We start from the raw sequence: 12,823 nt of genomic DNA, 5'->3' as shown, positions 1-12,823 counted from the left end.
TGAACAATATTGATACTGAATGATCAAGTGGATGAGCGCAATACAACTCCCCATTCTCAATTTTCCAAAATACAAAAGAAAAACTCAAAATATTTTAACCAAAGCTGCTTTTATTATGTGCTACAAACCTATATGACTGCTATAGAAAAATGTCATCAGAAACACTACAAATGACATCATAACTTGAAGTTATTAAATGGAGACATTCAGATGGTGACATATATCAAAAGTTTCTTATTGTGATACATATCGATTCATGAAATGTGTGTATCGCGACATCCCTGATATTGACTTTGGTTTACAATGTTTTGTGTAATGTATGTATGGAGATGTTTGGAATGGTTGTGTGTGATTGTTGCAGGGCTGCCTCATCCTGAGTGATGAGCTGAACCACGCCTCCCTGGTACTGGGCTCACGGCTTAGTGGTGCCACAATCAGAGTGTACAAGCATAACAGTAAGTCATTATTTGCAATCATGTGTGAATATTAATGTAATAAATGATTGATGTTCATTCCTCTGCTATTACATCATCAATATTTCCTTTTCTATTTGAAAATCAGGTCAACATAATAACATTCAAGCAGTTTGGGCTTGGTTTATGAACATTTGGCTTGTGAGACCTTTGCTTGGTTGCCTTCTTGTCCTCCATCATGAAGTTGATAGAATATTGCTGAAAAAGAAATAAATACATAGAAATAAAGGCTACTCCTGTAGTACAGCTTAATTACTGAACAGCAAAAGAAACACCTATGTTATTTGTCAGGTTTTGAAAGAGACATTACGATGAACGCTTACTTTTATCAGATTTCTGTTTTCGTAGTTTTCATTTCTGTTGCTGTTCAGTATACATGTTCCTGCCCTACGACAGTCCTAAGTCTATGTTTAGGTATTGGAAATACATTCACCTTAGCCCTAAGTTCACTTTGTGCAACAGCACCAAAGATGGAAATTCAGTGGTTAAATCCCCTGTGCCACATTTCTTGTGATGTGTCTTTCTGGAAGATTTTTGTAAATTATGCTCTTCATGTTATTCGGATTAAACAAGGACTGGAGAGTGCAGACTGAGGTCATGTCGGGTTACCTTTGAGATTGACCAGTCAGAACAAGGCTTACCAAAATGCGAAAGTTGACATTCTCGTATACCTTTTGATTTTTTACCTGGAAAAGGTTTGTTCCCGAACCCTATTTTCCGTGTGATCATTTTTGGGTGATGCACATGGAGCACGCAGTAACAGTGAGTGAACAGTTGCAGAAAATAACATTTTGGCAATATTCCATAATGTCAGCTAACGGAAATATTAGCTAATGGTAACCATGTCAACAGAAACCTCAAAGTGTAAATAGACTTACTACTATAGTGCAGGTCAGATATCTGTTTTATGATTTTCGTTTGTTGAAAGATCATTGTCATTGACTTGGAAATTTTTGTCCTGCCAAACCCTTAACAGTAGCTCTTTTGTGATTGGTTAAGTGTGTTTGGCCCTCTCACGTTTAATTGGACGGTCATAGGTCACTCAAAGGTTACCTGATGCAACCTCCTACTAGGGTTTGTTAGACACAGCAGAGGAGTGTAACAAATAATACTGAGACTAAGTTTACTTGACTGTCTTCCTGATTTTCATGTAAGATGAGGTACAGTACTGTCAAACGCTGATGTGTGGAGGTAACCTACATAGTTACTTCGAGGTATCAAAGGTAATGAAAGATAAACACACAAAGGAACCAAACTTTTACTACAAGACCACAGTAAGTTTGACACAATGGTGTTTGACTGTACTTCCGGTTTATGTCACTATATACTGGTAGTGAAATAATCTTGAACACAACGATTCATATCATCTCAAAGAGCAGTGGCATAGCCTCATGGTCAAAGCACTCACAATACCAAGCAGTAAGGGTTCGTTTCTCCACATGGGTACAATGTGTGAGGCCCATTTCTATATTGCTGGAATATTGCTAAAAGTGGGGTGCAACCAAACTTACTGATATCACCTCACTCGCAGATTGGAGACAGATCTGTTTTGCTGAGTCATTATTGGTTGCTGGAATCATGCTTTAAGGTCTTGTCTCTTCATTTTGTATTGATGTGCACAAATGTTTCTTCTTCCAGACATGAAGGATTTAGAAAAGAAACTCAGCGATGCTGTTGTGCATGGACAGCCTCGTACTCACCGACCCTGGAAGAAGATTCTCATTGTTGTAGAAGGGGTGTACAGGTAGGCAGAACTTTGATTAAGGGCTACAGTTAGGGATGAGGATCAGAAGGTATAGGACTTGGAAACTTGTTATAAGGATACAGGGAGGGGAGACTGATGACAAAGGGTACTGATATGAGATACTTTTAAACAGGTACAGGTAGGGGAGCGATGACCTTGATAAGGGAACAGGTAGAGTAGATGTTGATATGTGCACAGGTAGAGTCTTTGACATGAGGACACATAGGGACGATTTTGACATGGGGACAGGTAGGGTCTTTGATAATGGTGACATTCAGGGTCGAATTTAGCATGGGGATAGTTGGGAAGACTTTGACATGAGTACAGGAACGGAAGACTGTGAAGATGTGAAAGTAGGAAAGAACCATAATAAGGATTTCATGTCCGGGGACTATGTTTAGAGGGTTTGGATTGGGCAGACTAAGGGTTACAGGTTGGGTAATCTTAATAAGGGATACATTGGGGTAGACTTTAACTACTTCTTCACTTAGCGGAAAACCTGCTACTGTGCCTGTGGGAAGCCTTTGTGAACTATTGGCATGATCTGCATATCAGTTAGTCTCAGGTTAAAGCATGTATGTTTTCAGCATGGAAGGGTCTGTTGTCCGTCTGCCCGAGATCATTGCCTTGAAGAAGAAGTACAAGGCATATATCTACCTGGATGAGGCTCACAGCATCGGAGCCATGGGGCCACATGGACGTGGTGTTGTGGACTACTTCAACATCGACCCACGAGATGTGGATGTGTTGATGGGTACATTCACCAAGAGCTTTGGTGCAGCTGGAGGTTACATTGGTGGAACTAAGGTTGGTTTCTAGGAATTAACACAAAACAATGGACTGACATGTTGCGTGAACTTCATGATCTGTATGTTTATGTCCCCATGGATGGGTAAAGGACTGATATCCTGGAATGAGATATTTGTGTGGAATTTCAGATGCTTAAAACCTTTGTTTTCAACTTTATCTTGAAAACAAGCCATCCCATGATTATTTATGATGTCTGTGTGATGCAACTCACATCATTATAGCGCAAGCAATCTCTTCAATCCAAAACGATGTTGTCCAAAACTTTTTTTAGTAATCTTTTCATAATTTTTCATAATTTGATATTAAGATAATGTAAAAGTGAAAATAAATTGATCAATGTTTGTAAGAGCAAACACACATCAATTTATTTATTCCAAACTTTGTGAAGGAACCAGATAATTGTGTTATGTGGATTTTTCTACCTAGTAGTAGTATTGTGGGGCAATGCATTGTAGAGTTAGAAGAGAATGATATAGGCTTAAGATCCTAATCTGTCATCCAGTGCTCCAGGCTTTCTTATTTGTCTGTCTCTCATGTTGTAATATAACTCAAATATGGTGCAGAAAAATGTGACACTGTACCCAACACACACACTTTTTACTGTATCAGCGCCTGATCAACCACTTGAAAGTGAACTCCCACAGCGCCATCTATGCTTGTGCCATCTCACCACCTGTTGCTAGGCAGATCATTCACTCAATGAAGATCATCATGGGTAGAGATGGAACCACCCTCGGTAGGTCAATTTCTGGATTTGTTGTTTTTACCCATTCTTAATTTAGTGCATGAGAATGGCGGAAACAGCAGTAAAAGTACTGAGTCAATCCCAGGGAGTACTCATACTACTGTTAGTTGCACTTTAGTGTGCTCCGTTGCCAGTCCAAGGAGTACTCGTACTGCTGTCAGTTGCTCTGTAGTGAGCTCCACCACCAGCCCCAGGGATTACTCGTACTGCTGTCAGTTGCTCTTTAATGTACTCAATCACCCATCCCAGGGAGTACTCGTACTGCTGTCAGGTGCTCTTTAATGTGCTCCATCATCCCTCTATGACCAAAAACTTTAAGACAGTTCTATGCTCAAGCTTATCCACTTCTGCCATGTCAATATGGGTACATGTGATTAGATGTCACGTGACCGGAAACTAGTGACATGTATGTCATTATTACATTTATGTCAATGATATATACCATTCTTCAGTATTATATAGTTATTTTATCATGCACTGTTTGATAGATAAATACATAATACCTGCATCACTGAAGGCTTTCCTCCCCAACAGATCAGACGTCTGGAGAACTGGGCAACTTTTGAAGGCAATCTATTCCTTACCTCTTGAGTTTACTACTTCACATCCTCTGTGTTAAATATTTTGATCGTTGCAAGTTTCTTTTATGCTGCGAGATCTCATAGTTATGTACACTCTCAGTAAGTGTTTCATGTTTGTCTTTAGGTCAAAAGCGTATCCGACAACTGGCTTGGAATGTCCGCTACTTTCGTCGCCGACTCCAAGAGTTGGGCTTCATTGTCTATGGCAATAAGGATTCTCCAGTTGTGCCTATGCTTATATTCTTACCATCCAAAATAGCGTAAGTAATTTAATGCCAGTCTTACAAAAAAAAAACACTTTTTGTCAAATACAATTTTATGTTAAGAAGAGTATCACCCTGTCAACTATACACCACCATGTACCTGGAATATTGCTGAGTGCCACATTAAACAAAACTAGTTGATTGTCTTTGGGGCTTTTTTTTTGACCCAACAACAATTAATTCTTGTTAAGAATTATGTCCAGTCTCTGAAACAGGATTCAGAAAGAATTACTTTGTTACAGTGCCTTCAACAGACAGGCCTTAGAGCGAGGTCTGGGAACTGTGGTTGTGGGATTCCCAGCTACTCCTATCATTAAATCTCGAGCCAGGTTCTGTCTGTCTGCTGCTCACACGAAAGAGATGCTGGATAAAGTAAGTTGTGAGGATTGTAGCATTTTCTGTATGACTGACTCATTGTTTATGATGTCATTGTATCCAAATGGCAAAGATTGATGCTCATGCTGTTGATCACTGGATTGTCTGGTCCAGACTTGATTATTTACAGACTGCCACCACAGAACATCAGAATATTGTTGAGTACAATGTTAAACAGCAACCAACCCTCAATGCTTGTCTCCCTTAGATATGTAGTTGAACAGCTGCCCAGTTCTTGCAGTTATTCTAAGATAAAACGATCTTCACCACTACACTCATGTTTATCTCTCAGGAGAGTGCCCCATGTTTTAACTTCCTGTGGTTCCTGGGTAGGGTGGTTCCTGCTTCCACAAGCTTACTAGAGTAGATTCCCGAATTGTACTAACCAATCAAAGCAATTACAACATCCTACCAAGGAAATGATCCAGTGCTTGTAACATGTGACCCAATTAGCATACACACTATAGGCAGATCCAGAGGGGAGGGTAGGGGATTGCACACCACCCTTTCGTCCTGACAGTTTATTAAATGACTATTGAAATTCTCATGAAAGCGTGTGAAAAGTAACTGTGCATCCAGCCCTTCCACCCCCACCCCTTTCTTAAAAGCTGTATAGCTGGTGGTGTAGCCAAGTGGTTAAAGTGTTTGCTTGTCATGCTGAAGACCCAGGTTCAATCCCCTACATGTGTACAAAATGTGAAGCCCATTTCTGGTGTCTCTCACCATGATATTGCTGGAATATTGCTAAAAGCAGCATAAAATTACTCACTCACTCACTAAGAAGCTGTATCCGCCCCTTCGTACATTTACTGTGATGTTATAGGCTGCCATTCAAGTTTGATTTCCCCCCTCACTCGAGTCACTGACCTTTTCCATCATCACCTGCAGGCTTTGGTCATCATTGACGAACTTGGTGATGAGCTGTGTATGAAGTACTCACGGTGTCCACCTCGTGTGTTCTCTGAAGACGCAATCAAACTCATTGAGGTAGGTTCGCACTCTGAATAATTTCTATGCTCAACAGACCAAGAGGTAAGGGATGTTGATGTATTTTGTGTTGATTCGTGAGTTGAAGAAAAAGGGTACATACATTACATTTCAGATTACACTTTCTCTGTGAAGTACAGGTTCTAGTACATTTGTTGAGTTAAGTCCCATTTGGGATTCGAATTCACAGCAGCTTGGTGGGTAAAGTGTTTGATCGTGCCTGAGAATTGGCTCTGATTCCTTAGATGGGTACAGTGTATGAAGCCCATATTTGGTGTCCCCACTCTGATATTACTGAAATAGTGCTGCACTCACTCACTCACTCACTCACTCACTCACTCAATATCAACAGATGTATTTATGTCTGCAGTAACTGCGCCTGCCACCCTCCTTGCACTTCCAAGACTTCTACAATGGCACCTCTGGACTGGCATCTACAGTGCTGCATGAAGGACCAAGTCAACAGCTCAACATTACTCTCCAGCTTCCAAATGGGGATTTATTACAGTCCATACGAAATCCTCATTTTTTTTCTGTTCTTACCATTTCATATCTTCAAGTGGGCCTGTGGGTAACCTAGTGGTTATAGCATTGGTTCATCACGCCGAAGACGCCATCCCCCACCATGGGTACAATGTGTGAAGCCCATTTCTGGTGTCCCATGCTTTTACATTGCTGGAATATTGCTAAAAGCGGCGTAAAACCATACTCACTCACTCACTCATCTTCACTGCAGAGATTTTTTTTCCTATATTAAACTACGAAGAACATGTCAGTACAAGTAGTTGACCTTAGCTTCTCAACATCTTACCAACTCTTGTACTTGTAGCTTCTATATAGACTGTATACAGCATACACAGTATAAGTCATTCTCTTGTGAGTGCTGTGATGCTGTGAAGTGATGATCTTTAACATCATGATCTGGGGCCCGATCCACAAAGTGTTTGTAGCACTAAACGCTATACTTTGAATCCAAGATTGCCCTTATTATCATCTTGGCACTATAGTTGTGTTCAGAATATTACTGCATGTCTCTAACATGTATGAATTGGTTTCCCTCTCTCAAGGTTAATCTGAACAGAAAATACTATTCAAAGTGGTATTTAGGTTCACTCGCACATTCAAACTAAGGTATGGTTCTATGGACAACTTTAAGTCTATCTTTCTTAATATCAAGATAATCATTTTATATTTTTTTACTGACCATGAAGATTGTGTTTAAGTGATGCATAGTTTCTAGCTAGTCAAATCTTTCCTGTCTTCGCTGAACTTTCTTACCATGATAATACTCTTTGTGTGATGGTAAACCACAGCTAGTCCTCCGTTTGGGCTGACTGTTGCCATTTCAGTAGAAACTGTTGATCAAAGTTTACGTCCTGACTAGTGCAAGGTGATCTGTTTCTCCTGATCCTGATGAAATGATTATACTGAGAATGGTGGCATGGGATTTAATTTTGATGAAACAGCTATCCAAGATTGCAGTATTTTTCCTAAATATGTTACCAATTCCCTCCACTGTTGCCATGGTTACTGTACGTTGTAGTCCAGCTACTCGACTGATGTTATTGTGAATGACCTTGTGCTATAACATTTCCGACTGCCACTTGAACTAACAGTAAGGCGTTGTTATGTGTAAATGAACTATTTATGTTGAAATGGTTTTGTGTGTTATCAAACACAAGTAATTTTTCACGATTTGGAATGTAAAATGTTTTGTATGTACAATATTCATCTTGTATATGTTTGCTGTTCCTCGAGTCTTCACGTGGTAACCAAAGTTATTGAACCACAGCTTCCTGTTACACTTTAGCTCAGGATGCATGGTGCTTCCCGCTGGATTGTTCTGTATAGTGTGCTCCAAACCCAAAACCCTCCGCTCCAAAGTCTATAAAGCATATTAATTGTTGATAAAATAGCTTAAACATTTCTTATTTGGAAGGGCAAAGGTCAACGTTCTCATTTTAGCAGGGGAACCTTGATTTTTTAGGGTAATTTTATGTCTTCCTTAACTTCTTGAAAGAGTCATTTGTTCTCAGGTATTATCAATAATGTCATTCCTAGGACAGTAATGTAGGTGTACAAAACTGTTTGGCTCCGCTTATTCAAAAATGCAAATTAATGATGTAGGCATTGGTTGGAAATATATTGTCTGAAGTATTCAGGCACCCAGGTATATTCTGTTTACTTTTATTTGATTTTCACAGTGTTTATCTAACACATTTTAAAACATGATATAGACATTTTCTCAGGGATGGCAATTTTTATCGAATCCATAGATTGGAATGCAAATCAATGGATCTTGACCTCCCCTCGACCCGGTTGGGGGCCTTGGCCCCAGCTGATTTTCAGCAGAAATGACTTTCACCTGTTGCCATCCCTGTTTTATTGACTTTAAGAGATTTATACCAACTCATAATGGTTGACCGAGTGGATTTTTTATTTTCATTTATGGAAGCCTGCACCATTGCTAAAGCGTATGATAATTATCTGGAATATCTAGAGAACTCTGTTATACTCTCCTCCTTATTTTGCACACGTCAGAGAAACAAATCCTTGTCTCCTGTCTGGTATTTTCCGCTCTTTAAGCATGCAAACTTTGAATGCCTGACTGCCTACTAATGTATATTTCTCTTGCCTTACAACATTGCCAGCCATATTGTCTGTGCCATGGTGTGTGTATTCTGTTTTGTTACCAAGGATGGACAGATTTTCGTGAGGGTCGGTGATGTCAAGTTGTAGAACCAGTCATCTTCATGAATCTGAATTGTTGTAATACAGACACAAAGTTTGAATTGTGGTATTAACAAACACTTTTAAATTTTAACACTGTGGCCCTCCTTGAAAACTGAGACACTCTCACTGCAGAAAGGCTTAGAATTATTGTATTATTTTAATGCCTAATAGTTTATAGAAACAACCATCCATTTGATTTTTGTGAAATAGAGATTTTCAAGCATACTAACTTTATGAACTATTTGAAGGAAATGTGTGTTTGTTTACAATTCTATCCCAGTGTCCAGAGAAACTCATTTTTCAACTTCGATATAAGGTGAGCTACAGAACCTAACTCCAGTCTTCGGTCTGAGATTACTTTTATCAGTAGTTTTTGTTTGGTTGTGATGTTATGTGGAGCTTTGAGCATTACTTCTTATGGTGTACTCTGATGACTGTTGTTTTTATACAGTTTGATTTCTGACGGGTTATTCTTTGTTGATTGTGAACAGTGGTTCTTGAAATTTCCATGCCGGTGAAACTTACCTTCAGGACACACCTCAAGGTGATGTCCATGTCAAGTGCCCTAAACTGTTGTGGTACCTTTAGTTTAGGTACATCTTTTCTGTTTTGACTAATTTGAACTGAACTTGATCAACCATGATGATAAAACAGAATTGGGTATTTACTCACATTTTTCCACCCTTTTCAGGTACAAATAGTTGTCTCAGGTTATTCCTATCCTGCACTGTATGACAAATGAACTGAATAAGGAGAGCCCTTGTCATGCTGTTGTGTCTGAGTTACGACACTTATTAGGGATGGTGATCATTGTCTGTCCAGCAGAAATTACGCCACATGATCGGAATGTGTGTGTAACTTAATTCTTATTAACATAGTCACCTGTTCATGAGATGTCAGCCTAAACAGGACATTGTCCTAAAAATCTTGTCATTTAAATTATCAAAATTACAGCATTAGTGTGTATCTCTATTTTTAGGAAGAATCACGGTTACAAAATGGAATTATTCGGTTGAAAGCAAACATTTTAAAATATTTTTAATGGGAAAAAAATTAATTTGTCTAACTTAAGCAGCTAAGTTTTTTTTGTTTTGACAAAAAAGGTTTATGTTAATTGTTTTCATCAGTACAGATTACTTGAGTATACTTCGTGTACAAATTATCTATGTAACTTAACAATTTATGTAGTGTCTGAGTTCTTAAAACAGTATGAAAATCTTGTAACTCTCCTTGCCCATAAATCCACCACTTCGTATGGTATGTCCATTTTGTTTTGTGACAGGCAACTATTTCGTTACATTTCCAAATTGTCTTCCTTGACAGGTTGCATCTAGCATGTGGACCGTTACCACATTACAATGAAAATAACTCTGCATAATCATTATTTATCTTGTTTTTTTAGTTTTAATAGTCGTTTGTCTTTAGATATTGTACATAGATATTGTGTACAAATATTATAATGTTTTTAACGAAGAAACGTGTTCATGATGTTTGTGAAAATTAATGTATGTTGTGTATTTATTTTTTTATATTACAGGGATATTTAAGCTGCCTTGCATTGTGTAACAATTAACAACACTTTATCTCTTAAAACGTAGGTGCCAGTAATAGTTGCTTTTCCATTAATCTATCTAGTGATAGATTGACACAAGCTTACAGTAAAATCTTTATTGCAAGATAACAATTGTAAGCATAAGAATTTGTGTCAATTCAAGGTAAGTCCTGACAACTGGACTGACCTATCTTATAAATAACAGATTTTGTAATGTGATGTCTAAAATCATTGATGTCACATACTTGTGTAGATTTATTACTTATGAGGGCAAAATTATCAGGATTCATATTTTGTCACTTTATCATTTGGACATGAAGTCATGAACAGTGCTAGGATGTCATGCTTCTTCTGTGACATTGCATTCTACTTTTTAACGAGGTGGGTGACCAGCCTATATCTGAAAGTAAATTTGGGTGTATTTTCCTCAATTTGATGACTTTAATAATAATCAGAACATTATGTTTGTGGCCATATCATACCATGTTAACGACACCCATGGCAAAATATCGGTATATCCCATGCTCGTGTTAGGGACATAGCAATATTTAGGCTTTCATGTCATAAACATCGTACGACATGGACACTCATGTAATATCCTCTATATGCTTAGTTTCACATAATATACCACAATGAAAATGTTACATGATTGTCACTGGGGCCTCTTTTTCTCTCAACTGTCTAAACATAAGCTCACAGCAGTGTCCAGTTCTGTCATGGAGCCTTTCAAATCCCAGAGGAATCACTTTGTTATGTCCAGGATTGTTTTTGAAGATACTAAGCAGTAGAACAAAACAAAAAGAACAATATGCTTTGCAGGTTCACTGATGTTTCTACATGTTAAATTTAGATGTAAAACAATTGTTTTCATGAGACAACAATCGTTTATGGTATATAAGAGCATCATATTTTCAAACTCATGAAACACCCGGTAATGTTTTCACCAGAATACACTGTTTGTTTTACAACTGCATGTGTTTTACCTAACAACATTAAATTGATCTGTTTTCAATATCACAGAGACATAGTGGGATCCAGTGAGGAGTAAATGGCCACTCCATATGAACATAAGTGCGTTGTTGTTATTTTGTCTGTAAAATGAGTTACATATCTTTTGTTATATGGTTGCATATCTTGTCAATATCAATGTTTATGTATGTTGTAACAAGTCTCTCTTTGGACCAATGTGTCCATGTGTCATCTGATTTCTTCAACATACAAACGAGATCAAATAGGTAGGACTATCAGCTTCACTGTCATGCTCGTGGAAACTATTCCAGCTTTTGTTTTGTACTTTTTTACTTGGTTTCTCATGTTTTCTTCAATGCCACTTGTTCTTTACAATAAACTGTATACCAAATTCTAGTTTCACTTTGTTGTATTGCATTTGTATGTTTATGTAGGTATGTGGGCCACTGCTGGTGTGGATACATAAGCACATACATACACACGGAAACTTGTTAAAGAGTCACTGACCAATGAAATGTTTAAAGTATTTTAAATGGAGGGGAGATAATACAATATATATACTTAAACGTGACAAGGGAACCTATGTAAATACATCTTTAGGTTCAAGTGGGTGGCGGGGTAGTCTAGTGGTTAAAGTGTTCGTTCGTCACTGTGAAGGCCCGGATTTCACTTCCTACATGGGTACTACATATGGTGTCCCTGCCTTGATATTGTTGGAATATTGCTAAAACCAGCATAAAGCAATACTCATACACTCACTTGAGGATCAACACAACTGCAGAATGATTCTTAAATAAGGAAAATGAAGGGACCAAACTTCGAGACATCTACATGTTCAACACAACCATGACTGTAAAATCTTTTTTCTGTTTGTTAACACCAGCCTTGTCAGTGTTCCATCTGGTGGCATGCTGAGCACATCACGGCTGGACCAGACAATCCTTTGATCTTGTGATCAGTGCCATAAGGGGAAAATGACATGCTGACCAAGGCATGGAAGCTCACTTCCATTCACTGCAAGGTTGAGGCATCAAACAACAAAACTCCCTAAAACTGGAACTACTATTTTCCTCCGTAACTCTTTGAGAAAGAGGAAAAGCAAGACGCTCTGAGGATGAGGTATAAGAGTTTATTATACTTCTGCATCAATGTTGGACAGTATATTGTACACAAACAGTATAAGTCGAGCTTGCTCGGAACATGGCACAGCCACAAGACATTGAACATCTACATCAGAACACGGTACTGTTAGCTAGGGTCAGTTAGGTGTTTCTGCAGAGATGGACAATGGTTTTCTATAACAGGGCACTGGTAGGAAGGTGTGGCATGTTACACATTCATGACATTTGACTGTCTGATAGCTGTATCTATGTCCATCCTTGGATCACATCACGATTACACCTAACTTGAATACATGGAGCCGCCCTTACAAATTGGAGCTACAAGCATCTGTAGCTCACCTGGATTCTGAAAACATACTGGTGTCCATGTCTGAAGTTGGATTGGAATGCAGAAAAGCCTGAGAAATCAACCAAAATGACCCTTTTAAATATGGCTGCCATATTTGAAGACTGAGCAATGTTTAGAAACA

At 38.5% G+C, this 12,823-nt stretch overlaps 1 protein-coding gene across 1 annotated transcript in view; it reads left to right on the top strand.

Annotated features, from left to right (window-relative positions):
• LOC137294778 (serine palmitoyltransferase 2-like) overlaps nt 1-11,623 on the top strand; it is a 30,201-nt gene extending 18,578 nt beyond the window's left edge. Inside the window, exons 6-13 of the mRNA XM_067825889.1 lie at nt 362-455; nt 2,112-2,217; nt 2,805-3,024; nt 3,637-3,763; nt 4,478-4,613; nt 4,859-4,988; nt 5,880-5,978; nt 6,349-11,623. Coding sequence (XP_067681990.1) covers nt 362-455; nt 2,112-2,217; nt 2,805-3,024; nt 3,637-3,763; nt 4,478-4,613; nt 4,859-4,988; nt 5,880-5,978; nt 6,349-6,351 — 915 coding nt within the window. The 3' untranslated portion in view covers nt 6,352-11,623. The remainder of the gene's footprint in view (nt 1-361; nt 456-2,111; nt 2,218-2,804; nt 3,025-3,636; nt 3,764-4,477; nt 4,614-4,858; nt 4,989-5,879; nt 5,979-6,348) is intronic.
• Nucleotides 11,624-12,823: the final 1,200 nt, after the last annotated feature.

The sequence above is a fragment of the Haliotis asinina genome, chromosome 8 (genome assembly GCF_037392515.1).
Source record: "Haliotis asinina isolate JCU_RB_2024 chromosome 8, JCU_Hal_asi_v2, whole genome shotgun sequence".
Classification (NCBI taxonomy): Eukaryota; Metazoa; Mollusca; class Gastropoda; order Lepetellida; family Haliotidae; genus Haliotis; species Haliotis asinina.
Note: the sequence above shows the minus strand (reverse complement) of the source record. Positions and strands in the feature narration are given on the sequence as shown.